This window comes from Microchirus variegatus (assembly GCF_963457635.1).
Source record: "Microchirus variegatus genome assembly, chromosome: 7".
In the NCBI taxonomy this organism is placed as follows: domain Eukaryota; kingdom Metazoa; phylum Chordata; class Actinopteri; order Pleuronectiformes; family Soleidae; genus Microchirus; species Microchirus variegatus.
This window is the reverse complement of record NC_139808.1, coordinates 14,624,674-14,648,328: the sequence shown is the minus strand read 5'-3', so window position 1 is coordinate 14,648,328 and position 23,655 is coordinate 14,624,674. Positions and strand designations below refer to the sequence as shown.

Sequence of the window (23,655 nt, the reverse complement as noted above, 5' to 3'; positions counted from 1 at the left end):
CATCCTTCATAATGGATTTGGCTTTGTTAACACAGCGTTTAGGATATCAGTTGTGAGCCAATAGTCCTTTGGGCAGATTTCACCACCCTTTGCAGTGCTTCACAGTCGACAGCGCTGCAGTTGTTGTACCATACAGAGATTCAGTTTGTGAGTATGTATATATTCATCCATCCATTATGGTCCTATGTGTATATGATCACAAATATATATGTGATCATTGGAATCGGGAATGAAGTGATGCGACTTAAAGCTGGTCTTACGATATTAGCGAGCTGTCAATGAGTGATGACTCGTGCAACATGTGTGTGTAATGCTCAAGCATGTCTTGAATAAACCTGGCATAATAGACGTTTTTTACAGCAGATATTTCTTTAAATGAAATTGTAGGACAAACACAGGATTTGCCAATAACACACACACACACACATATATATATATATATATATATATATATATATATATATGTATATTAGGGGTGGGGGAAAAAATCTATTCATAAACTTCAAAAATCGATAAAAAAAAAATATATATACATATATATATATATATAATATACATATGTATATTTTTGAAGTTTCTATTTTGAAAAACCACACAAAACACCAGTTTGTTTTATTTTTGTACAGTTTCTTTTTGTAACTTCTGGGAGAAAAGGCAGCTAGCCTAAGCTTTTGTACAGTAAGTAAGTTTTTATTTGTTTTGAATTAATAAATGTTAACTTTTGCCTTTGTGCGATCACATTATCACATTATCTGTACTGTTTTGATGCCATAATTTGCCTTAACACACTATGCATTGTATTAATTTTTGAATCGAGAATCTATTTATGTATAAAATGTTCAAGTTCTGGCAATAAACGCTTAAGTCTTTACACCCTTGGTTTTATGGTCCTGTTTATGTCCATATCTGGGAGTGAAAACATTCCACATTAACTGTGCTCTGCGCCTGTTGTTTTGTCTTTGATCACAGGTTAAAAAACACTCTTGAGGCCCACATGTTTTTCCACGCAGCACTGACTCTGTCACTGACTGACAGACCCGGATGACCCGCCTCCATCCCCCACCGCGGCTGACCAATGAGGCTGCGCAGCGGGGACGAGCCTTCAGGAGCAGCAGCCTCTCACGGCTCGCTCACTACACTAACCGTGGAGCACACTGGCAGAGTCATGTGACGCTCTTATAGTACAACTCAGTGAACGATCCGTCCAGTCGTGTGTTGCTGCTGCTGCTGCTGCTGCTGTTGTTGTTGAAGTGGCGCGCGTCTCAAGGGCAAATCACGTTCTGGTCCCGTCAGGATTTAAACATTTTCCACGCTTCTTCTTCTTCTTCTTCTTCCTGCATTGGGAATATATTTGCTGTGCGTAAACACGGTGAGTTAAGGAGGTTTGCTCTCCCCGTTACTAGGACCGTGTGTTGATGCGTGCGCGTGTTTCCGCTCGGTGCTGCAGCAGCAGCGGGGCTGGATGAAAACATGTTTACGTTGGAAGCGGTGACGCGCGCCAACTTGTGTATGCTGTGCGCGACCGTGGAGGCGACGGCGAGGGGAAACACGGCACGCTGCTCCGCGTGGGGAACCTCTGTGGATTAGCACGGGGCTCCGGGTTGTTGCTCTGCGGCAGATTAAAAGCACAATATCGGCTTCAATGAATGAAGTGAGCAGTTAAGAGTCTCCTGAACGCAGCTGGCGCGTGCGAGAGGGGATTTTTCTGTTCCATGCTGTTGGGAGGTGTGACTGTTGGATCACATCATGGTTATGTAATTGTTGTTGTTATTTAGCAAATAGGAAAAAGAGAGTTTTTAAAACACATTTTTAAGATGCTTTATAATGAATTATTCATATACAGTGTGGTTGTTTAACATGGAGCATCAGTTACATTTAAAACCACATTTTAGGTCTATTTTTATTATAAATTTGTACATGGAGAATGTCCTTTTTCTAATTATTTTTTTAGATCTTCCCCTCAAAATAAATGTGTTGTTCATTTTAATATATACATATATACATCATTTTAAATGGAATATAATAACTAATAAAGAGAGCACGTGCGGGAAGGACACGTGACCCATAACAAGTAACATGCATTCAGCTCCTAATGTATATATACTGTAAACATAAAGTAACATAGATGATGTTTTCTCCTCGGCCAGTGATGTGGCTGCTGCTTAAATGCTCTAATTGTCCCATAAACAAACCGAGCAGGTGATTGATGCAGCACAAGAGCGCACTCTGCTGCCTGTACTGACCCATGCGTGTTGTCTGATTATATTGTTGACAGTGCCCCACTTCCCCCTCCTTCCTCCTCCTCCTCCTCCTCCTGTAGCCTGAGTTTACTCTCGGTCATTGAGACCATGCGGGGGCCTCTGGAAAAGGAGGAGGTGGAGGAAGGAGGAGGGGGGTATATGACCCTCAAGGAAAATATCCTATTTATAAAGTTCATAGTTGGACAAGATGAAAATATGACAAAGTTGAACCGCATGTCATAATTTGTTTTTATACATGACACGACTGCGGCCTACTGATCTTTTAGCCATAAAGTACTTTAAACCCATAAAAAGAGATAAGGTTGATGATAAACAATCCTTGTACAATAAAAAGGAAATAACATCCGTGAAGTAAGATAATATTCCTTCTATTTCCATTGAAGATTACACACGGTGCCTTTAGTCAGACTGTTTTTATGTGCATTTTACGATTTTAAATTTTTTTAAAAATCTACTGTAAATCTACTGAAAAAAACTGTATTGAAATATTGCCTATATATCTCTTATATTCTGTTATATCTCTGTAGAAATCACATTATTTTTCACAAAAGGTTTGCAAGGTCACAGAGTGTATTACTGTTTTTTTTTAAATGTTATTTGCTGTGAATTTGGGCAACAGCGTGCAAATGTTCCACCAAAACAAGAGCAACTGTCACTGCATCCTTTGCTTAGAGACACCCAATAAACAAGATAAATGTAAAGGAGAGTTTCATTTTTCTACTGTAAATGATATTCAGTGGTGGCAGACCAATCTCCACCTCTGACAAAGTTTGTATCTATTTTCTTTTTACATCATCGTTTGGACGCAAAGGAAACAACTTAACCCTGTATGTTTGAACTGTTAAATGTCATTGAGGGACCATCTGTTGTGCTGAGTTATTATACGTGCAGGTTAAAGGGTTAAGCAATTAAGTTGTGAGTCATTGCAGCAGAAGTGTATTTTCAAGTGATGCTTGAAAAGGAAATGTTCTTTTGTAAACAAACATGATCTCAATTATGTTTTGTTGTCGTTGGACCACGCGTGGTCACAGTAACTATGATAGGAAGAGGAAGTTAACGATATGAATACATGTGGATGAATGGGTCGACAATACACAAGACTGTCATGTGATTCTTTTATTTACAACTGTATCATGACAGTTTGTCAAATGTGTTGATCATTGTTGCCATGGTTCAAAACGATCAAATCGGAGGGTAGAGACATGACTGACACAGTCATTTAAACTGTAGGACTTGTTGAACTCCATTGTGTTATGTAATAGCTGAATTTGTTTTTTAGCTGTGCTATATCACAGTTACGTATAGAATACATGGCACTTAATTGAGACATTCAAGACATATTTAATCATTTAAAGCACTTTTTCCTAATAGTATTTTTTGAATTGGCTCGGTTAGCATCAAGACTAACAGATTATTTCGTCCTGTGTTTTTTTCTATTTAGACGTACTGTATCCTGACTGGAGACCTTGGATTGTTTCCCTGCCATTTACTTTTTCCAGTCTGAGAGAATACCCAGGTGTTTCACTATCTCACACTAGTGGGACGCATGACCTTGATGACCTGGGTTTGTTTGGCCTAACTTTTCCAGCCGCACAAGGAATAACTCTCTTATAAGCCAAACACAGACTCCGAGTCCAACTGGAGACAGAGGTTTGGCACTAGCCAGGGGATGGTAGATCATTTTCCATTGAGCAAGGAGATTTTTCATCCCAACAGTGGCTCTCCACTGGCCTACCAGCTTTCTGACATGGTGACAGACCTGGGGATCTACCAGGTGATGCCTTCACCACTTTCTGAGGATGACTTAAGCGAATCGTCCAGCCCACGTTCCTGCTCCAGCCCAGACTCGCAGGTGCTCAGCTCCAGCTATGGCAGCAACTCCAGCGCTGAGAGCCAGGATAGCATCCTGGACCACTTGCTGTCCCAGGCCTCTTTAAGTGTCAGTAGTGTTTCAGCAGGGTCGGGAGCACCTATACCATTATCCACCTTCCTCTGGGACTCACGAAGAAATGAGCTTTCTGAACGTGAGCCGATAAAGGAGGAAAATCTTGACTTCCTCACCTGGTCTAATGTGGAGACGGAGGAACAACTTTGTGGGTCCTTTCAGCCCACTCTGGAAGAAATTGAAGAGTTCCTGGAGGAGAATATGGAGGTGGTGATAAAGCAGGAAATCCGAGAGGGTTCACCTGAGATGAGGATGGGAATAGAGGAAGGTCATGGTCTTGAAGTTGGCCTTGAGTGGTGCAAGGAGGCTTCATCTGACCATAAACCAGAGCCAGAGGCCAAGTATTCAGACCAAACTGTCCCCACTGGCAGCACCACTGACCTGGCCACTTGTGCCTCCAGCGAGACCAAAGCTACATCAGATGACTCTACAGATGAATCCAGAACTGGGGCCAAGAATTCATCACTCAGCAAACCATCATCAGCAGACAGTGGTGCTGCCAGTAGTGGAATGCCTGTCATCCTTCAAATTCAGCCACTTCAGATCAAGCAGGAGCCTGCAGCAGCACCTCTTGCCCCAGTACCCCAGCCTCCACAGCCTCCCCCAGCAACAGACATCAAAATTGCACAGCTACTCGTGAACATCCAAGGTCAGACCTTTGCGCTGGTGCCCCACGTCGTGCCATCATCTAACCTGAACATATCCACCAAGTTTGTGCGCATTGCTCCTGTCCCCATCGCAGCTAAGCCCATTGGGCTCGGAGACAGCTCAGTTTGCCAGGGAGCAGGGATTCTTGCCGGTGGTCAAAAGTTCCAGAAGAATCCAGTGGCGGATCTTATTAAAATGCACAAATGCACTTTTCCTGGGTGCACCAAGATGTACACCAAGAGCAGCCACCTAAAAGCCCACCTGAGAAGGCACACGGGGGAGAAGCCCTTCGCCTGCAACTGGCAGGGCTGTGGATGGAGGTGGGTGAACAAAGTGTAGACTAACTGAATGAATGTGTGCCTTCTGAATTTTGAACACTGGTTGACAACATAATACATTCACCTACTGACAGACTATAAGAAATTGATTTTGAATAATCACCCATGACTGGTTGTATAAAGCCTGTTTAAAAAGCTGTTTACTTGCAGGGCTGAGCATTAACGGCAGACTTTAGTGTGAATATGGCTGCTGTAAATGGGCTTGTGTGTCCCATCTGGAAGCAGCAGTAATTATATGGCAGTGGAACGTTTGTATGTGCTGTAGATAGTGTCATGTTGCTCAGTGTGATACAGTTTTGAAGTGACACTTAAACTGACCTGTCACACACACACACAGGCACATCTATCTTCCTACAGTTGTGGAAATGCTCAGACATAATGCATTCCTTACTCTTATCTTATACCATCTCAACTAAATACCTAACCCCACACTTGAACCTAAACTGAAGCATCCTAATGACAACAGGAAGACAAAACAGAAAGATTCTCATCATTTTGCACAATATGAGAAGAGGTCTCTCCTGTCAGGAAGAGATAGGGTCTTGCCACCCCTGTGCCCTGTCCCCTCTTTTATAATCTCTTAACCAAATGTCCTGTCCCCTAAATCTGGTTTGTAACAGAGGGATTTACTCCAAGTCTTAACACTCAAAAATCTCTTTATAGATTTGCAATGTCCTCACGACAATGCTACTGTATGAAAACATGTGCTCTCAACCAGAGCACATGGGGGTCGTGTGACTATGCGAGCTGAGATGAGCCGGAATGGTTGGGGTTGGTGTCTCGTTTTTTAAGGATGTGAACTAAATCTGGGACAGAACATAATGGCCTGGATTCACATGGACACAACATTGGCACCTCCTGTTGAAACTCCTGTTCAGCTGTGCAGTTGCTGGGGCAGCATATGTTCATGTGTAAATGTGTATTTTTTTTTAGAAGTATAGAAAGCGGGCAAGCTCTAATTTGGAACCAGGGTTAGGGTTAAAGGCAGAGAACCTAACCCTTTAGCATCGAGCGTATTGCAGACGACACATTTGCGCACTTTGCATTACCATGATTACGTGACAGTTTATGCTATCGGAAAAATTTCCAACAGTTTCTGAGCTGAGAAGTTGCACATCAAAGCCACATCAAAGCCAACTTGTGGTTATTACAGTAATTCACTTGCACTGTTGCGGGAAGCCAGATAATCAGTGTCTGTGTCACCAAAGAGTAGAGAGTTGGGAAAACACATGTGCATAGTTTTCATTTTTGGCCTTTGAGACACAAACTCAAACAATTATGTTTAATATGTTTTATACTGTCCAAAGTTCAAATTGAACACACTAAATCTGGTGTTCATGTACAACTACACTGTTTTTTTTCTAAATAAAACATTTTGTTTTTCTTGCTTTTAAATTGTTAATACACTATTTTAACATGCAGTGAAAACAAAATGTTGAGGCAAACATTTTGAGTCTAAGGTGTTAAAGGGATAATGTGCATTGCTTTGCCATTTAGAAAGTCACCAACAGAATCTACTGATAGGACGACAGCAGTGGTCTCAAGGCGTCGTCATACTTTCTGCGTTCCATATTATTAGAGAGTTGTGCACACGTTCTGCTCACGTGTATGAACATGCCTGCACTTCCATTCATGCTAGAATAAGGGTCTGTGTCAGTCCAATGTTCCCTACACCTGTACCTGATCCCATATTATATTATATTCCATGAATTGTCTTTAAGTAGATGGGTTTACTCAAACTTCAGTTGACCCCTCACTCATCCTGGACACCCATATTAACAGCTTGTTTTATTTGGAAGGTAATGCGATTTAATTTAATGTGGAATGGAATCTAAGTCCCCTGTGACCCTCGAAGGATAAGTGGTAGATAATGGATAGAGGGAAGGTCGATGGATAGAACTGTGTGCATTTACTTTGGTCATTTGTAGTGTTCATAATTTAAGGCACTTGAACCACATTACTGATCTACTTTCAGTTTAGCCAACATGACTATACCGCTGCTTCACGGCTTCAGTTGCCATTACTTATTAACATTATGTATACAGATGCTGTAGACCCATGCTTCTCAAACTGTGGTACATGTACCACCAGCACTCTTAGAAATAAAAGTGCTAAGTAGAACCATATAAGGTTCTTTGGCTTGTCCTCATAGGAGAACCTTTTTATAAAGGTTCCACCAAGAACCCTTTTAAAATCCTTTATTCAGGAAAGGGATTTAAAGGGTTCTCTGGATCAAAATGGTTCTTACTGGAATCATTAGTGTTACCAAGAACCCTTGAAAAACCCTTTCTAAATGGTTCCAGGTAGAACCTCAGCCCTTGGAGAAGGACCCTTTTGGAACCCTTATTTCTAAGAGTGAGTGGTATGCAATCTTCCTCTGGTGGTACTTGGAGAAAAAAGAAGGAATACTGTTCTACTGTATATGGGTATGTGATCGGAGTGGAGCTGAGGAATTTTACCTGAGTGCGAAGAAAATGAAACTTGGTTACACAGTATAATAGCAAGCAGAAGTGCAGTTTCCTACATGTGGTTTGGTGAACTGTGAATTTATCTTTACTGTTTGCTCTCTGAACTAGTTTTTCCATGTAGCTCATCTGTCAGAAGCCACAAAGCACCCAACCCTAACACTCACACTAAACATACTGTAAAATGACAAGCCTGACTGCCTCATGTTCACTGTGCAGTAAATCTCAGTTACAGTAGTGGCTAATAAAACTTTTTTTTTTACTAAGCTAAACTACTAAGTATGCAAAAATACTTATTTGTGGTAGGTATACAGAAGTGGAAATATGCTTTTTAACCCTACATGTATGTGCAATAGGAGGAGTCTTTTGTCATAACTTGTCATAAGTTATTGTCAAGTTATTGTAAAACATTACTGAATGTATGAATCATGCTGAAGGAGCAGCACAACGTTAAGCATTAAGACAATGAGCACAATGATTTACTGCACATGCAGCAAGTATTTAAATGTTGCATGTGCTGCTCACGAGCCGTTGATATGTGCACTAAAAATGTACTTATATTCACTCATTCATGAAAACCCTGGTCCAAGATTTTGGCAGTAATGATCATTACTTTCAAAATAACCTTCCAGTGTAATGGAAGTGGAGTGATTTTAGAGAGAAAGACACTTCTGCACATAATATAATATGAACGGAGGCTTTGACCAATCAGATCACATGTCATTTCAGAGAGAGTGAGTGCTGTTATTGGCTGTTTTCCTGCACCTACTCTGCATATAGGTCATTTCATATGCTCCATGTAGACTAAGGCTGTTTTCTTCTTTCCCTGTTGATCAAGTGTTTGTTGTTTTCTGTTTGTCATTTGGGTGCAAAAATCAATCTGAAATGTATTCAATAGTGTTTGTACTAATTATGAAACAAATATCAACAGCAACTACTGCACTGGACAGGTGATGCAGATCCATCCTCAGTTAACTGATCAAACATGTGCCATTAAGAAGGCAGAGAGGAAGTTGGATGGATAATGTCACATAGATGTTCCAGTGAAATGCATTGGTGCCGTGTAAAAATCCACATTCACATGCATGTAGCTATTTATAAACGGCCCTTTGCATGCAGTTACTGACTCAGAATTAAAGTCCCACAGGAGCTTTGTGTGAGACCATTTGACTGTAGAACCAAACTGGAGATCTGCCACCAGTTCTTGTCATGCTGCACAAGTGAGTCCTAAAACATGAGGGGAGAGATGTTTGTGCTCGTAATCTAGGCTGTGTGTTCCAACTAACAAAGGCCTCTCTTGTCTGTACACAAAAGGCAGGATCTAGTTTGGATGGAACTGAGCATATGTGTGAGAACCAGTGTGTGTGTGTTTGTAACCCACTGTATGTGATGGTGTAAATGAGGGAGCCGACCAAAGGGGGAAAATGGGGGTTGGGGAACGTCTGGGAGATGCAAGTGAGCAGCCAAGATTTACTGAGATTTTCAGTTTTACACACAGTCACTTGAGGAGTTGAGTTAGGAAGTGGAGTGAACAAACACAAAGTTGTTGAATAGTAACCATGACCGTGGGCTCGGAACGTTCAGGCTGCCATGCTACATAATAGAGAAGAGAGGGATCAGTCAAGGTTCCTCACTTAGACCGGGAGGAACAGAGAGGGAATGGTTAGGTGGAAAGATAAACTGCACATGGCACTGCATATTCTAATGTGTAACGAGGTTAACACAAGGTCGACTAACTTTGTCAGTGTTATGTTCTGACTTCAGAAAAGTACTGCATTAAATAGTAAATATTTTAATGCAAACCTTTCCTGCAGGGCCGCCCATTGGCTGAGTGGAGTTTTTCAAGGCTATTTAGATGTAAGGTTGATTTGTCACCAACAGTGCTTGACTCGGCTGCCCAACAAGTGTTGATCCATCTCTTTTTATACTTACCTGCCATTCTCGTCACAAACTTGTCCTTGCTTTGCTGGCCTCAAGAGTCAGGACAGATGTTTTCTAACATTTCAAAATCAGTCATACGTTTTGATCAGCCGTGGTTGTTTGAGGCTGCATAGACACCATCTTCTACCAAGGTATGTAAAGGTCTTAAACCTGTGTTTTGAAACACGTCCTGTGGTTATCAAATCCTGTCCTCTTGCAGTTGCAGTTGTAATGTCATCAGGGAAGTTGTGGTTCAAGAGGTAAAGCAGAAGGTTGCTGGCTCAGTCCCTGGCTCTCCTGGTCTGCAATAGGAATGTCCTTGGGCAAGATATTGAACCCCTATGTGCCATTTTGTTAAATTGCCTATCGACTTAAGTGTGGCTGTGGGGACTGAATGGTTTACAAAGCAAGACAGACTTTCGTTTCCAGAGGGAAAAAGCAGTCTAATGGAAAAAGATATTTGAGATTTTAGCAGGTGTAAATTTTATGAGGTGAGCCTTTATTAAGATGCCAAAATCTGTTTGTGTGTTCCAGCTGGCAGCTGTGTTTACACTGAGAGCAAGCTTCCAAGTCTCAGGCTGGTTCTCGATGCAGGATGCGCACGCAGTACTGTCAGCTCTTAAGTATGTCACTACCTCATACAACTAGCTTTCAAAAAATCACCTGCACTTGGACCGGATTTGAAGAAATTTCCTCCATGAGGGATGGATGGACATCCTGAAAAGAGTTTCCCTGAGAAATCTTAAAGAGCATGACGTCATCCAGCCCATGCTCAGCTCACACTGACTGCTGTAGTGGTTGAGCTTGTATGTGTGTGTACTTTTTAAGTATGGTTTGTAATCCAGATTATTTAGAAGTCGAGTCACATGAAATGAAAACAAATCCTTTTAACGGAGAGCAAGCTGCTTCAAATTGATGCTGTCGGGACTCAAAGGGGATGAAACGTTGTAAATCCTGTCACTGTTTTCTCTGATAGTTGTGTTCCCTCACATAGCAACAGATCCAAAGCAGATGTTGGAATGTCAAACTTCAGACACTCTTACCGTTTACATCGTGAGCCCATCTATGCAAAGCACGTTTGAATTACCGAAAAGTACTGTATTATTTGCAGCATTTGGGGGCAATAAAAGCTTTATTTACATGTAGGATATTGTAGGATATCGTAGGATATTACATCCCACACTCACCCTGTAATGACACTGACAATCTGCTCGACAGAACTGTAAATATGTCCTGTGGTGTTTGTGTTGGTTCCCATGGGATCTCAATTCTCTCCAGCCCCCTATTTGGTTACTCAGGACTAGAAAGGGAGCAGTTGGTGTTTTTAGTACTAATAAAATATTGTCAATGGCAATGTCTCCCTTTATAATCTGTTGTCTGATACCTTAAGTACTTTAATCATGTCTGTTACTAGAGCAGCTTAACTGTGGCCATCAGCTCTGAGCTCGTTTCTGCACTTGACACAGAGTACAGTTGGTTTCTGCTGCAGCTCCCCAAGTGTTGTTGCTTAATTACAGCGTGCAATCGCATCAATTCATCATTTTGTCAGGTCAGCGGAGCAACATCTGGGATGCAGAGTGTGGCTGGGGACAGTCAGTTCCAGAGAACTGGGTCACTGGGAAAAAGTCACGGCGTTGTCTTTTCTGTGGCTTCGGCCAAGCAGCGTTTGCCTCACATGCAAAATCTGCTGCTGCGGCTGTTGCTGTGGCTTTGCTTGTCTAAATGAGTTACAGAGAAGAAGTAGCATCAACCTGTGAAGCGTGCTCATGTCACATAATGATGCAAAATCATAGGGGAACACATGCTGGGCGAAGAATTTCAAGGTTGTTGGAAACGTAAGATAAATTAACATTGCGAGAGTAATGACAAAAATCTGCCCAAAAATCCTTTTCTTCAATCACGCACTGTGGTTAACTGTCAAATTTGGCGCAGTAAAACATTGTAAGTGTGCACACTGTTTACAATGTAAGATTTTAGTGTTTGTTCTTGCTATGTGTGTTGGTTTTCTTTAAATACTCCAAAGTAGAGCTGTTGTGGTGAAGGAATTTCCACAGCGGTGATTTAGTGTGGATTAACAGCACGGTGTGTGTGTGTGTGTGTGTGGTGTTACTGTACAACCCCCCTCGAAGAGCAGCAGGAAACTACCTTTGTTGTGTTTGTGTAGATTCATCCAGGTCATAGTTATTCAAAAAAAAACATTGACTCAGCAGCGATCAGTGCTTCCTGAAGACATGTCACCTTTCTGATGCCTTCTTCAGTTGTGATGTGTGGGCAGTGTTCACTGTAACTCCAGTGTTTCTGAACAACTTTTTTGCTGTTTATTCACTTCACATCCTTCATCTCTAATATCTCCTCCACAAGTGTGAAATTGTGTGACTGCAGCTGTGAGACACGTATGCTGTTCATCTTCACTGTTGTGCTTGGCTTAACCGACACTGACACTATCAGAGAGAGGCCAGCGTGCAGCTGACTTGACTCCAGCACCGTGTTTCTGTCCGCTGTGTTGTCTGTTGACATTCCTGCCATTACTCTTTCCTCCCTCCTACATCACTTAGTAAATGCAAGCAGAGTACCAGAGGACCAGAGTTTTGGGCTCTGGATTGCTTTGAGTTTTGTGGGATATTTGAAAAGTTACCCCTACATTTACTGTCAGAGCCCTGAGATTAAGAGACACAATATAAAGCTAGTTAAAGGGGACATATTATGCAAAATCAACTTTTTAATCATTTAATTCCTTATGGGACTATTTTAGGCCCTATCAGTTTGCAAAGTGTGAAAAAAACGACTCACTCATGTTTTTGTGGTCCTCCTCAGTCTAATTACAGGAAATAAAACATGCAATGTTGACTTCTGCACTCATTCTTCTGCACTCATCACAATGCGCTAATTTCCTGGAATTGTTGTCTCGTGGACCTAAAGAGATACTACAAAACAGAGTGTTCTGAACAGGGCTGTTTTCTCAGGGTGATTGAACTGCTGTGGTGCTTCATCCTTATGGTATTTTGACCAAAGCATGTCACAGACATGTTCATTAGGACACCAGGGAACTAGGTTAGCTTGGAGAAATAGGGTATAATATGACCCCTTTGAAAATCAAGGCTCTTAGAGAGCTATTTAGTTTAGCAACTAAACTTGGACAAAATGCAACCAATAGAATTTGATGGTTGCCATCAGTCCTCTCGTCAAAGTCTGTCTCTCTTGGAACTGGCTGCACTTTCTCTGCCATTTTTCATGTCTCGCTCGCTACCTTCTAGACATCATCTCTGCTTCAGCCTCTTTGGGCAAAGTGTGATCTGGTAGGCAAGTTGTGTAGTGACAGACAGGTACAGGGAGCTAGTTTAACTTGGAGAAATAGGGTATAATATGACCCCTTTAACATGGATTTGAACCGAAGGATTAATTGATAGTAGATAGCAGACTCTGTTCATTTTGGAATATAAATGTATTTTTTTCTTCTTGTTTCTTCCAGGTTTTCACGGTCAGACGAGCTATCCCGACACCGGCGCTCCCACTCGGGGGTCAAACCCTACCAATGTCCTGTTTGTGAGAAGAAGTTTGCCCGCAGTGACCACCTGTCAAAACACATCAAAGTGCACCGCTTTCCACGAAGCAGCAGAACAGTTCGCGCCGCAAACTGACGCCGTGCTCCCATCGATGGGAACACTTGGATTACAGGGAATGCTGGGATCTCTGGGATCACTCTCGTACAGACATAAGCCACAGGAGCACCAGGTGTGAGTGTGAACGTGAAGGTGAACGCACAAAGTCAAAATAAAAATGTGAGTGGAGGAGAGCCTTGTTTTTAGCGCAGCAGACGTCGATTGTTTTAATTTATTGTACAAAAGCGAGCCAACACATTTGACCATCCAGTCTGTAAAAAGCAGCTGACGGTTGTTGTTGCCATTGGCACTTTGGTTTGTTTGTTCTGTCTTTATCTCCTGCCTGAGCAGAAGATAAGATAACCTTATTTTCATTCAGTCTGGATTATGAGGCTGATTTTGTAATAGCCTTGTGTGTTAATTCTACCTGAATTAAAAACAACTGCCTTTGATCTTCCTGAAAGCTGCCAATGTCTTGCACATTCCCGATGTTATGCAATGTTAAGGAAGTTTGAAGGTCACTGGGATGTCTAGTCCTCTACGTGGGCTCTGCAGGTTTTTTTGCTGGGTCATATATTTGTCATTCATTATGGTTATGGATAGACAGGAAGAGGACTGGAGCAGAGACAGAGACACAAACTACTGATGAGCTCAGAAAGCGAACGGAGATCTCACATTCTCGCCTTTTTATGTAAACCCGCTGTGATTCAAGGAAGAGAATGACAGAGCGATGCAAGGAATGCAAACGTGAACTAAAGGTGTGTTCACAGACCAAAAGGGAGGCAGACATTTTTCATGTTGAAGTTACTAATGCCACAGGAACACGTGTGTTTGCTCATGTTGAAGCCTACTCATAGTTTTTCTGTGTGTACAAGTCTGCTGAGGTTCACTACGGTCCATGTGTCATCATCACCCACGTCTGGTACGAGCAGACGTCCACATTTATCCCAAAAGTGTGCGCCTGCTCTGGTTAGAACAATATACAGGGATTGAAATGTGATTTGATATCAGGTGCATATGTGTGGCTCACTAGACTGACTCAGACGTTCATTTTAGTAACCACTTTTCACTCATTTCTGTTCATTGATTGGTGGATCATCCTTCATAATAAATGTGAGTTTTGTGACTCTCGTTTTTTGGGCGACACAAATGATAACCTCATCCGTTGCATTCATACGTGTAATCATTCTGAATGTACTACAAAATGGAAGCGCACAGCGATTGTTAAATCAGCTTTTTTTTGATCAGTGTTAAGTGTTTGTAAGTGTTGTTGTTTGATTAAGCTATCACATGTACCTTATTCTGGCCTTACTGTACCATGTGGCCAAATGGTTTTTGGAAATCAGGCTCAAAGGTGATCCACGTGTTAAGCAGGTGACTTTTTATAAAGGTGTTATATTATTTGGCCTGTTTTACTGAATGTCTCAGTCTTGTATTGTTTTTCACACAAAAGCTGCCTCAGCTCTGCTTTATCAGTTACAGGCCCCTCCCCCCTTCCCCCCTCCCCCCTCCCCCCGCCCACAGCTGGCAGTGATGCTATGCTAAGGCGACATCAGTGGACACATTACATGTAATGGTGCTGAATTACCAGGAGAATGAGCTTCTTGGGATATGTAGTCACAACAACCTTTCCCTCAAACATTGTTCTCCATGTAAAGCGCGCCCCGCTGTAGGAGTGCGATGCTGCTCGTGCATACTTCATGTGTATAAAGCGGGGACAACATTTTTTTTTTTTTTTTCATCATTCCTTTCTTTCAATTTTTGAATTGTCAATGCTTGTGTGAATACATGTATTTTATTGCATCCTATGAATGTATGTAAATATGCAGCGACATCTGGAAAAAGGACACGACTCAGAGAATGACACCTCTGACACCATATCTTCAAACAAAAAGAATGGTTGTGGAAATTTCTAGTTGAAATCTAAATGTGTACATAACTTAACGTTTCAATACATATGAATATATTATATCTATTTTTTTTCCTCGTTCTATCCGAGATGCATTTACAAATAAAAGTGAAAAGAAGCAAAGTGTGTCTACAATAATTCTCTGTTCATTCATCTGTTTTCAAACTAAGCAGGTGACTTAATAAGTGCATGATTGTGTTCAGTGTCCACTTTGGCCGTGTTTGGATGAGAAATGCAATAGATAGAAAAAAAAGATGGGACAGAAGAGTCACTGAACAAGCTGCTTCCATCTGGTCTCACATGGAGAAATGAATGGCTCCAGATGCTGCCGTCACCTTTCTGTTATCTATATGCAAAGCAACCGTGGTACTAAATGACACACTTTCTTGAAAGAACACACCAGGGTGTGCAGTGTTGACTGTGTTTATAAAAGAAATGCAAGAAATGTCCATCTGTCTGTCTGTTAATCCCAAATCTGTCAAACTGGTTGCTTGACAGGCTTCAAACAGCAGGTGACTTTTACTAAGGGCAGCGTCAGTATGTGCACCGCCGACTTTGACATAGTTTGGATAAGAAATGCAAGGGAGCGGGTACAGGTGGTGTCCTAGTTTCAGACACTCCTCAGTGCTGTTTTTCTCTTCTCTTCCAGTGTTGTACACAGCATTATGGGCTCTGTATATTATTTTTTTTACTCGGGAGTACAAAACTGTAATAATGTTAGATTTACCAGATTGTTTTTCTTCCTTGCAGGTTGTCTTATGATGACGTACGTGCAGCAGGTCACATCAGAAGGAATATGCAGAAAACAGTCAAAGTTTGGACAGTGATTTATTTTTCCTTTGAGAGGCTGCCATGGTGAATGGAGTGGATTCAGTTCCAAAGGGAACTTCCTGATTTGATTTCCAGAGGTAATGTCGTAATATATGAGTATTTAAGTCATTATATTTGATACCAAATAATTAGGAAAGTGATATTGCTTTTTAAATGAGTATAATATAATAACTAACATAACTAAACTAAACTCCCCGTATAACTTTGCCCAACACTGAATTGTACGTGGATGTTTGGCCTGGGCTTGAACAAATATTTAGAAATTATAATCAGTTTGGGTTTGGTCATGTTGGCTGGACATTTGATATTATCTATGTGTGTGTTGACTGTTATTTGCAAAAACAAACGTTCACCCTGGTAAGAATTGTGTAATCAGAATCAGGCTCAGGTCAGGTTTTTCACAATGCAGCCATATTCATTATCTTGTTCAAACAATTTTCTTTGGCGATAATGGACAATTTAAATTATATCTATCTTTAAAGCAAGTATAAGGCATATCTCCCTAAGATTTTGGATATGGGTTGAGCATGGCCCGGTGGTGTGCATCCTTGACTTTCACATTTTTTTTTGAGTCATTTTAATTTAGCTGATTTATCATGCTACACCAGGCAAAGGGAGCCGTCAGAACACACTATCGCTATCAGTCTGATAACCGGAAGTCCGCGAAAAGTTATATTCTTGGCTCCACAGTGCAGCACAGAGTCCTACACAAACTTCCAGCCTCAGAGGATTTATCTGTCCAGTGGATACATGTTATATATGACAGCAATGTGCCTGCTAGAGCCTGCAAATGATCACTTTTCCAAATGCTAACTGCTGTTAGCTCCCAGTAGCCTCTGTGACTGATGTCATTTCCTGTCCCTTAAGTTTCATTTTCATTTTTTTTTTTTTTTTTCCTTAAGGTGGACCTAAAGAGATACAGTACCATGGGCACTGCATTTGTTTTCTTTAAAACATTTTGGTATCAACCTTAAAAATATATATTTTTTCATCAATGGGAAGTCATGGGTATAGTTACGTGTGGACAACACAACATTTTACATTACATTCCACAAAATGTGGCTGATATTTGTTGCTTTTATTTGGGGGGAAAAAAACATCTCGACTGCAGGTCAGACTATAGGAGTTTTGCTCAAGTTATAAATCACACAGGTTTCATCAGCACAAGTGTTTGGTGTGTGTTTCCACAGAAACAGAGATGTTCAAAGTGAATTAAACAGAACCAGGTGAACAGTTGAGCTGTAAGTATTTGTCCATTTCACACTCGCCAGAGTCAGAAGTCAGAAGCCAAACTCACATCAGCGAAGAGAAAATGTGGCTGACGTTTCAGATCCTGATGACTGTTCATACGTGACTCTAGTTTCTTCAGCTGCTGCTACTCTGTTATACATTTACAAACCCGTACGCCAATCAGGCACAACATTAAAACCAGCTATTTGTTTTAATGTTGCGACAAATCACAGTAAACCGAGGTAAATTCACCCCATGCTGATGGAAAAATATATTTAACTTGTACAGACATTTTATTATATTTCCAAACAATTGCCGATTTAATGAGGATTTTTTTATGGATCAAATTTAAATCTGCTGCAGCTAAAATCAGATGATAACAGAGATAATCAGATGAAGAGTCATCTCAAACAGAGTGTGTACCAGCCGTCTGTGGAGAGATAATTATAGTGCTCTAAGATTTCATGCTGAAATGTAATCTTAAATATGAATGTGCTGTGGTTTGTAGCAACATTACGCTTCCTGTGTTCATCTTAAAGCCGCAGTGTGTAACTTTTGGTGAGTTTTTTTTTTTCTGTTGTTGACATTATTTGTGTCCATGAACAAAAACAATTTTACATTATTTGTATGCTGGATCCTTCGTCTGCAAAAAGGCAAAACTATCAGACCTGACGGAGTAAGTGTACATTCACAGTCTAATTGAGCTAAATCCATAGTCCGACTAAGACAGGCAATCGGACAAGTTGTCGTGTCTGAGTATACCAGCCGTGTATGCCCGACTCCACCTCTGTAGGTGGCGCTGTATCTCTCTATAAGCTGTTGTGTATTTGAATCAATATGTAGTCTCCTTTTACTTCCGGGTCAAAGACCGGGCAGGAAATTCCCGGAGGAAAGTTTGACTCCAGTCTGACTAAGGGTATACATGGAGAAGTAATCGGACTGCGAATAACATTATCCAGGTATGTTAGTCTGATTAGTTCAATTATAGTCGGACTAATGTGCTGACATGACATTGACAAAACCAAATTATGAATTACTGTCTTAGTCCAACTAAAACTGAGTGTCACATGTAAATTTGAACTTCTATGTTGTATAACCCCTGATGTTCTGCGGCGTGTGAGAATGAGAGTGCCCTGATAGACTAGTGCGGTCTTAGTATTTACCATTTTAAGTAATGAATGAATGAATGAATGAATGAATGAATGAATGAGGGCAATTATGGAATCAGGTTTAAATCAGTAATTCATCCAACCCTGTGTGGAAGCATTGGCCTTGATGACTGCTCTCTCTCACACACACACACAAAGGAGGCACATCTGGTTTGGATCATGAGTTTCTTTTCTAAATATGGACACATAGAGATATTATTGGAGATTAGATTAAGAAATGTTGGCTCTTTGCTCTGATTTCATACCTTTACAGAGGGAGGCGCCAGGTACCACCACAGACTCCTGCAGGCTTTTTACATAGTAACTGTTGCTTGAAAAAGGCACAGACAAGTATGTAATAGTGCTGTAAAAAATATAAGAAGATAATGAGCAAGGCAGTGGGGAATATTTAAAATGTAGCTTTACGACACAGGTCATCCTCAAGACTGCAGAATTGGTTCACACTCTAAAGAAGAAAAAAAAGACCTGCAGCTTTATAAACAAATACACGGTGTGCTTGGCACGAAAATGGGTTTCCTCAAGATGGCCATACCTTTGATAGTAAGACAAGGTCATGTTGAATAGTAAAACATAATAATGTGGAAGGTGATGAGTTTGACTCTATTTTTTAAAATCTATTTTTAAAATGAGTTTTTATGGGTAATTTTAGGGCATAAAAGTACAATGTGGGAGTGCTTAATTCATGCAGTATGCATTAACACATCCCAAAAAAATGTGTGCATATATGGCTTTGAATGTGTCACTGCTCCTGCAGAGATGCTCCTCTGACCTTCTGGCTCACAGTGCAATTGATATGCCGTATTTAAAGTACATCAATAATCCAGACACTCCATTTACCATCACTATGACGTACACGTTAACGTGTCTTATCAGTGATGCTGCTGGCTTTATGAATTTCAGACAGGCTCAAGGTCACACGCTGTTGGCCTAACAGGGGGTGTTTAACGTCTGAATTGAGTTCAGTCAGTGACAGTTGAACAGATTGTCTGGGCTGATGAATAGGTTATTCTTGCACATAGAACTGCGGTCGTCAAGAGCCGTGCAGAATCACTGTGATCTATCATTCATGCTTTAAAGATGATGATAGCCGATACGGCTCTGCCATGATGACTGTGTGTTTGCAGTGTGTGCGTCCAAGGGAAAGCTGTTAATCTCGATGTTTGTGTATCTGCTTCGGTCCAAATGTTCTGTTTGCATGCGTGTCAATGGGCTCGCCAAGCAGCCTGATGTAGTGCTCACCAGATTCCCACAGGGAACTCTTTCCTGTAAGACAGGAAACAGCAGGACAATAGGCTGAAACTGCAACGCCTTCACTGCCACAACACTAACATCAGTGCACTGTAGCCTGTTACTGTAGAGAGAGGGAAAAAAAACTGCTGTGCAAATCACATTTATTTTGTATGTTGAGAAACAACAGAATGTGCATTGATTATTCATACACACATCTATAGTTCGGTAAATATCTCTTCTGAGAATCAATGTGCTATAAATCAGCAAACAAACATAAAACCAGTGGGAATCCACGTTTTGCAACCACAACATATTTGTGGACACATTTATTATTATTATTATTATTATTTATTTATTTTAATGAAAGGAAACCTGTCTTTTACCCTATGCCAGTTGGGATTGGCACCAGCAGCCAAAGTATTACCAATGTTCTCATTCACACACATTTACACACGTCTTTTGTTGTCTTACTGTAAAGATCAGGCAGCTCTAACAGTCAGTCATGAAGATTTTCTCCATAGAGCCAAGGCCAGAGAACACATATGGGGGCCATTACTCACATGACCGTGTGTGTGTGTGTGTGTGTGTGTGTGTGTGTGTGTGTGTGTGTGAGATGTCTGCTAAACACTGGCCTGCTCTCCTGGAAAAAACTAAAAAAACACTCTTGCAATTATACCTTTTGGCAAACTATCCACATATGTAAATGTAACATATGTACGACTCTCTGTGTTTCATATCATCGTCGCTGCAGTCCACCGAGTCACCAGAGTATGATACTGAGGCAAAATGTGTCAACCATTGTGATGTAGTTATAGCAGTATTTAAAGCAAAGGGAGAGGTTGGTGGTGGTGGTGGTGGTATGAAACATGGCAAAATGTCCACAGACCTCGCTTTTGCTGCCAGCGTTTGTTGCAGTGTTTTTGTGAACATGTGTTTTTATGGGGAGGATGTTGACGCTGTGAGGACAAACCATGGTTGTTATAGTTTACAGTATTATTTTTGCAGGCGGTCATTCTGGAAAAAAACTGGTGTGTAACAGATAAAATATAATTTATGGATCTAAATAACCAGGATATTGTTGTATCACATCGATCTGCTCGTCTTTAGACAAACATCATGTTGGTTGAGAAGAAACACGAGGTCGCAAATATCTGTGGTTTGCCAGAAAAGTACAACGGAAACATATGATTCTCGTAACCCTGTTGTCTCCACAACAACCAATTTTGTGGAAATGATGCCATGATTGTACACACTCCGACACAGTAGGTGGCAGTATGCAGCGTTTAACCTCGGTTGTGGTCCACGGGGGTAAGAGCAGAGAAAGAAGAGGAGGAAGAAGATAAAGAAGGAGCTCACCTGTGAAGTTCTTCAGTAGTGTATTTCATGTTGGATTCTCTGAGTACGTCTGCCTGACAGATGAGGCCTGTGTGTAAGCATGTTCATTTTATCTTCAACTGTCTTCACTGCACCACCACCTGTCTTTGTCCTGTGTTTATGGTTTTAGTCCTGAAACTCCTCATGGACAGCAGAGTCAATTCATAACAAGAGTCAGTGTTATCTTGAGCATGATTTCCACATTTCCTTCACTGTCAACCTTCAGTGAATCAACAACCAAACCGCATTTTAAACAATAGCACGGTCAGGCTATTTGCTATTTGCTAAGAACAACTTGGTTACCACTGAAGGTCAAGTCTTTTATAACCACCTGATATCTAGTGTTTTAGATATGAGTCGTGTGAGTTATGCGTTCACAGTTGACCACACTCCGGCCTGCCCTGAAACATTCAATGAGACATTTCTGCAAATTGATGCATACATACATGTCATATTAACATGAAAAAATGATTTGAAATCACCAGGGGGAGAAGGGGTTGACATGTGGCATATTCAGACAGTTTGAGACCAAACGTTGGGAGGATTTGTGAAGAGGAAAATCTGGGATGTTTTCATGGAGGTGATGATGTGACTGAAAAATGAATTACATCTAAACCTGCAAATGGTTATCATCACTGTCATTTTTTGCCAAAAGCACCACCAGTTATTTATTATTCACTATAATAAATAAATGTACAGTGGCTATATGATATGATCCTGTAACTGGATTAGTTGCTATTCTAAGTTATTGTTACAATATGTTTTGCTTCAAAACCATAACTATTGTGTTTTCTACGTTGAGATCTCTGTTCACATTAAAAAAAGTGTGTTACCAGTTAGAGAAAAATGTTTGTCCAACCTTTATTTTATCAGTGTGTTTGTTCTCTTTCGCCTCCTTTTTTGTCTCTACACTCAGACGACACCTACGCAGATATGCTCCCTCTTTTCTTAGCATTTGTCTTCCCACTGGGACGTCTGCAGCCTTTATTTTTACCCCGTGTCTCTCTGTTATGCACACAGGCTGCTGCCAGTGGAGGCCATGTTCTGTTCTCCTGAAACCCACACACAGGGAAATGAGATGTCAACAGTGAGCTGCTGGAAACAGGCTTCTGGGACCAGAAGGCAGTTAATGCAATGATGGTAGGAGGTTTTTTTTTTTTCCACGTTAGCAAATTCATATAACGTTATATGATCCTTTCAAAAACTCTTCACCTTTTCATTGTGACCTTGCTGGCAACAACCTTTGCCAGAGACATGTACTGTATGTCACACAAATGTATGCACAAATGTTCACTTGGATTTTCAGATTAACTCATGGGCCTCAGAAAAGTGTCAGTGTCAGTTTGCACATGTAATATGAGGCGGAGGGTCAGTGGAGGTGTACGACTGCTGGGTGGCATTTCTAGTTTCTTTCATGTGTTTTGAAAATAATGACGTGCAGTACAAGAGTTTAATGTGCTCAGTGTGCTTGTCTTATAGCTCTCGCTGTAAAGAGAAGGAATCAGGAATCAATTTTGTTTGGCGTAAACCACAGTCTACTGCCGTGTTCCATCAATCTGTTATAAAGAGGATGACTCGGGTTCTTAGTTATTTTCAAGGTCCCATTTTTCAGTGCACTCTATAGTTTTCAGAAAGCACGCACAACATATGATAAAACATTCAGAGCACTGAGCGGGAAGTCAGCGTTACATCAAATTATTTAGAAGCAGTGATTCTAAGGTAAAATTTCAATTGTTTTAATGTTAAGAGACAAAGCCAGCAGTGAAAGTTATGTGCAAACACCGTCCGTCAGGCCGAGCAGTGTGTGTGTGTGTGTGTGTGTGTGTGTGTGTGTGTGTGAAACATGGTCACATGTGAAGCTGTCAACTGCAGGTCAGAGTAACCAGGCCTTCTGAAATCACACCAACTCTTACATAATGAAGGGTCAGATAAAGGAGCTGCTGCACAGGGACGACTGCACAGTACGGTGACATTGAATTTAACATGAGATTTTGACGTGCAGCGTCAGCTGTCTGTGGGGATTTCTCAAGAGAGAGGGAGTGTGTGTGGGTGTGACTCAGATGCTTTTTTTATATTAACCCAGTCTTCTGATAATTGATTAATAGGGAAATAAAAGAACAACTATTGACTTTCAGCTTGAGCAACTTTATAAAATAAGTTAACAATCTTGTTTATTATGCTGGAAAAAGTTATTTTCCACCATTACTCAAACCCCCTGAACCCTACATACCACCACAAGCCCTCAACATCCAGCTCAACTGTATGAAACATTTGGCAAAAATGTTGAATTCCCTGTAGTTTGCAGAAAAATGCAAATGCAGGCTCTTGATATCCTCAATTGATGGATTGCGTTGCCTTGTTGTATGTGGAAAAAACATGAATATATATTGCGTATATCATGATATAAACCCCAGCTTACTGCACATACCAAAACAGTTTTTATAGTCGTTGTAGAGCAAAGACAAGACAAGAATAACGACATGGGATGTTTTAGAAATCCTTCACATCACATGAAACTGTCTTTGATTAGAAAAATCTGTCTGTCGTTTCTTCTTCTTCATTGAACACGACTGGCAGTGTGATTGCTTTCCCACAGACGACTTCTATATAAAAAAAAAGAAAAAGAAAATTACAATCAAGTTGTGCAAGATAAGTGCTCCTGGTTCTGTGAGCTTGTAATATATAATTGCAAACATACTGTCTGTCTGTCGCTCTATGGGTGTCTTAAATATCTTA

General features: G+C 40.9%; 1 protein-coding gene across 1 annotated transcript; it reads left to right on the top strand.

The window, feature by feature from the left end:
• Positions 1-1,240: 1,240 nt before the first annotated feature.
• Positions 1,241-15,003, top strand: klf15 (Kruppel like factor 15). Its single transcript, XM_083892542.1, has 3 exons — positions 1,241-1,369; positions 3,703-5,174; positions 13,047-15,003. Exons 2-3 carry the CDS (start codon positions 3,931-3,933, stop codon positions 13,213-13,215), a joined length of 1,413 nt encoding a protein of 470 aa, XP_083748668.1. The 5' UTR covers positions 1,241-1,369; positions 3,703-3,930; the 3' UTR covers positions 13,216-15,003.
• Positions 15,004-23,655: the final 8,652 nt, after the last annotated feature.